General features: G+C 49.9%; 1 protein-coding gene across 1 annotated transcript in view; it reads left to right on the forward strand.

Moving 5' to 3' along the window:
• Nucleotides 1–290: 290 nt before the first annotated feature.
• The window catches only part of LOC143025754 (uncharacterized), a 2,418-nt gene continuing 979 nt past the window's right edge, over nt 291–1,729 (forward strand). The window contains exon 1 of the mRNA XM_076185761.1: nt 291–1,729. This exon is cut by the window's right edge and continues 979 nt beyond it. Coding sequence (XP_076041876.1) covers nt 291–1,729 — 1,439 coding nt within the window.

The following is a 1,729-nucleotide window of genomic DNA, read 5'->3' on the forward strand; positions in this document are numbered from 1 at the left end:
TGCCCTTCAGAAATGCGTGTACACAGAGTCTTGGCAGAAATTTACAGATAGTATTAACCATTAGACTAGCACGGGCACTATGTGGCATCTTATAAAAAAGGTTGTCAAGAAGAAATCCGCCTGCACTCTGCACCACAGTCCGCTTGAGTATGCACAAGATCTTATTACTACCTGGTCAGAGCAGTCACAAACTCGCAACCTTCCTGAGAATGTCCAAGAGGCACTGTCCTCCCACCGCAGCTCTCGTAACCTCCGCCTAATGGGTGCGTTACTACAGACAGATGAAGAAGATGACATCCCATTCACCGAGGACGAGCTACACCGTGCTCTTGCTAGGGTTAAGAATTCTGCCCCTGGTGAGGATGGCCTCACTTATCAAGTCCTTCGTCTCCTTCAGAATGTTCCTAGTAACCCCCTACTACAGCTCTTCAATCTCCGCCTTCGCCTGGGGGCATGTGCCTTCAGCCTGGACCAAAAGCACTATCATTCCTATACCGAAACCTGGCACCAACAAATTTAGGCCTATCTCTCTCACCACCTGTTTTAGCAAAGTGTTTGAACGCATTCTTCTTGCCCGACTGACGCACCGACTACTGGATAAGCTCTCCCCCAGTCTTTATGGTTTCCTTCCGCAACGGAGCACACACCACTGCCTAGTTGAACTCTACACACGTCTCTCCCCCACCAGTGTGGTTGCTTTCTTGGACCTCAAATCTGCCTTCGATATAGCCAACAGGGAAATTATCCTTGACCAACTGGTGAACTTTGGAGTTCGGGGGAACCTACTAAAATGGATTCGAGGTTACCTTTGTAATAGAACGTCACGTGTCTACTTCAAGGGGTCGTACAGTTCCTATGAACCATTCGAACTGGGCACCCCGCAGAGAGGTGTGCTAAGTCCCTTCTTATTCAATATCCTGATGCATCGTCTACTCTCCCTCCTTCCTATCATCCCCGGTACTACTATCACCTGCTATGCGGATGACATATGCATCCACTCCACCTCACCACATGACCTTCAGCGCATGCTCCGTGACTTCAACATGGCCGCTACCTCCTGTGGCCTCCTTTTCTCCCCAGAGAAAAGCAGGATTTTTACCTCACGCAATGCCAGAGCTCTGCCTGCATTCACTATGGGTGGTCATGACATCCCTCACTGCACACAGTATACATATCTGGGAGCACCAGTCCGAATCATCCCAGCTACACCTGCGCGTCAACGAATTCACCCCCTCGTGAAAAGCCTTCTTGACCGTCTGGAGCCCCGCTTTGCACCTATCAAGTGGCTTGCCAACAATGCTGTAGGTATCTCCATCCCAGTGGCAAGGACTCTCTACATCCTACTGCTTCGGTCAATAGTCGACTATCTATCCCCTGCCTTGTGTCAACTTCCTAAACCAGCGCTCGAGCCACTTGAAAAATTCCAGAATCGAGTCATGAGGTTTATCCTGGGGTGCTCTCTCTCTACCCATGTTGTGAACATGCAGTTAGAACTCAACCTACCTCCTCTAGTAGAGAGGATTTATGCCATTGTGTCCTATTTCACTGTTAAGTGTCTCCACTACCCCAATCTTGCTCCACACTTCACTGATGTCATAAGTGCGTCACTGGGTCTGGACACACCCAGACCCCCACTTCGAGCAGGCGGACATACCCTCATTAGGGTAGTGAGTGATATTCTCCGTGGCCTGGACATCGATGTGCCTGCGAAGGTGGAACACCCTGATTT

Source organism: Oratosquilla oratoria, chromosome 5 (genome assembly GCF_046742065.1).
Source record: "Oratosquilla oratoria isolate Oo_2021 chromosome 5, ASM4674206v1, whole genome shotgun sequence".
Classification (NCBI taxonomy): Eukaryota; Metazoa; Arthropoda; class Malacostraca; order Stomatopoda; family Squillidae; genus Oratosquilla; species Oratosquilla oratoria.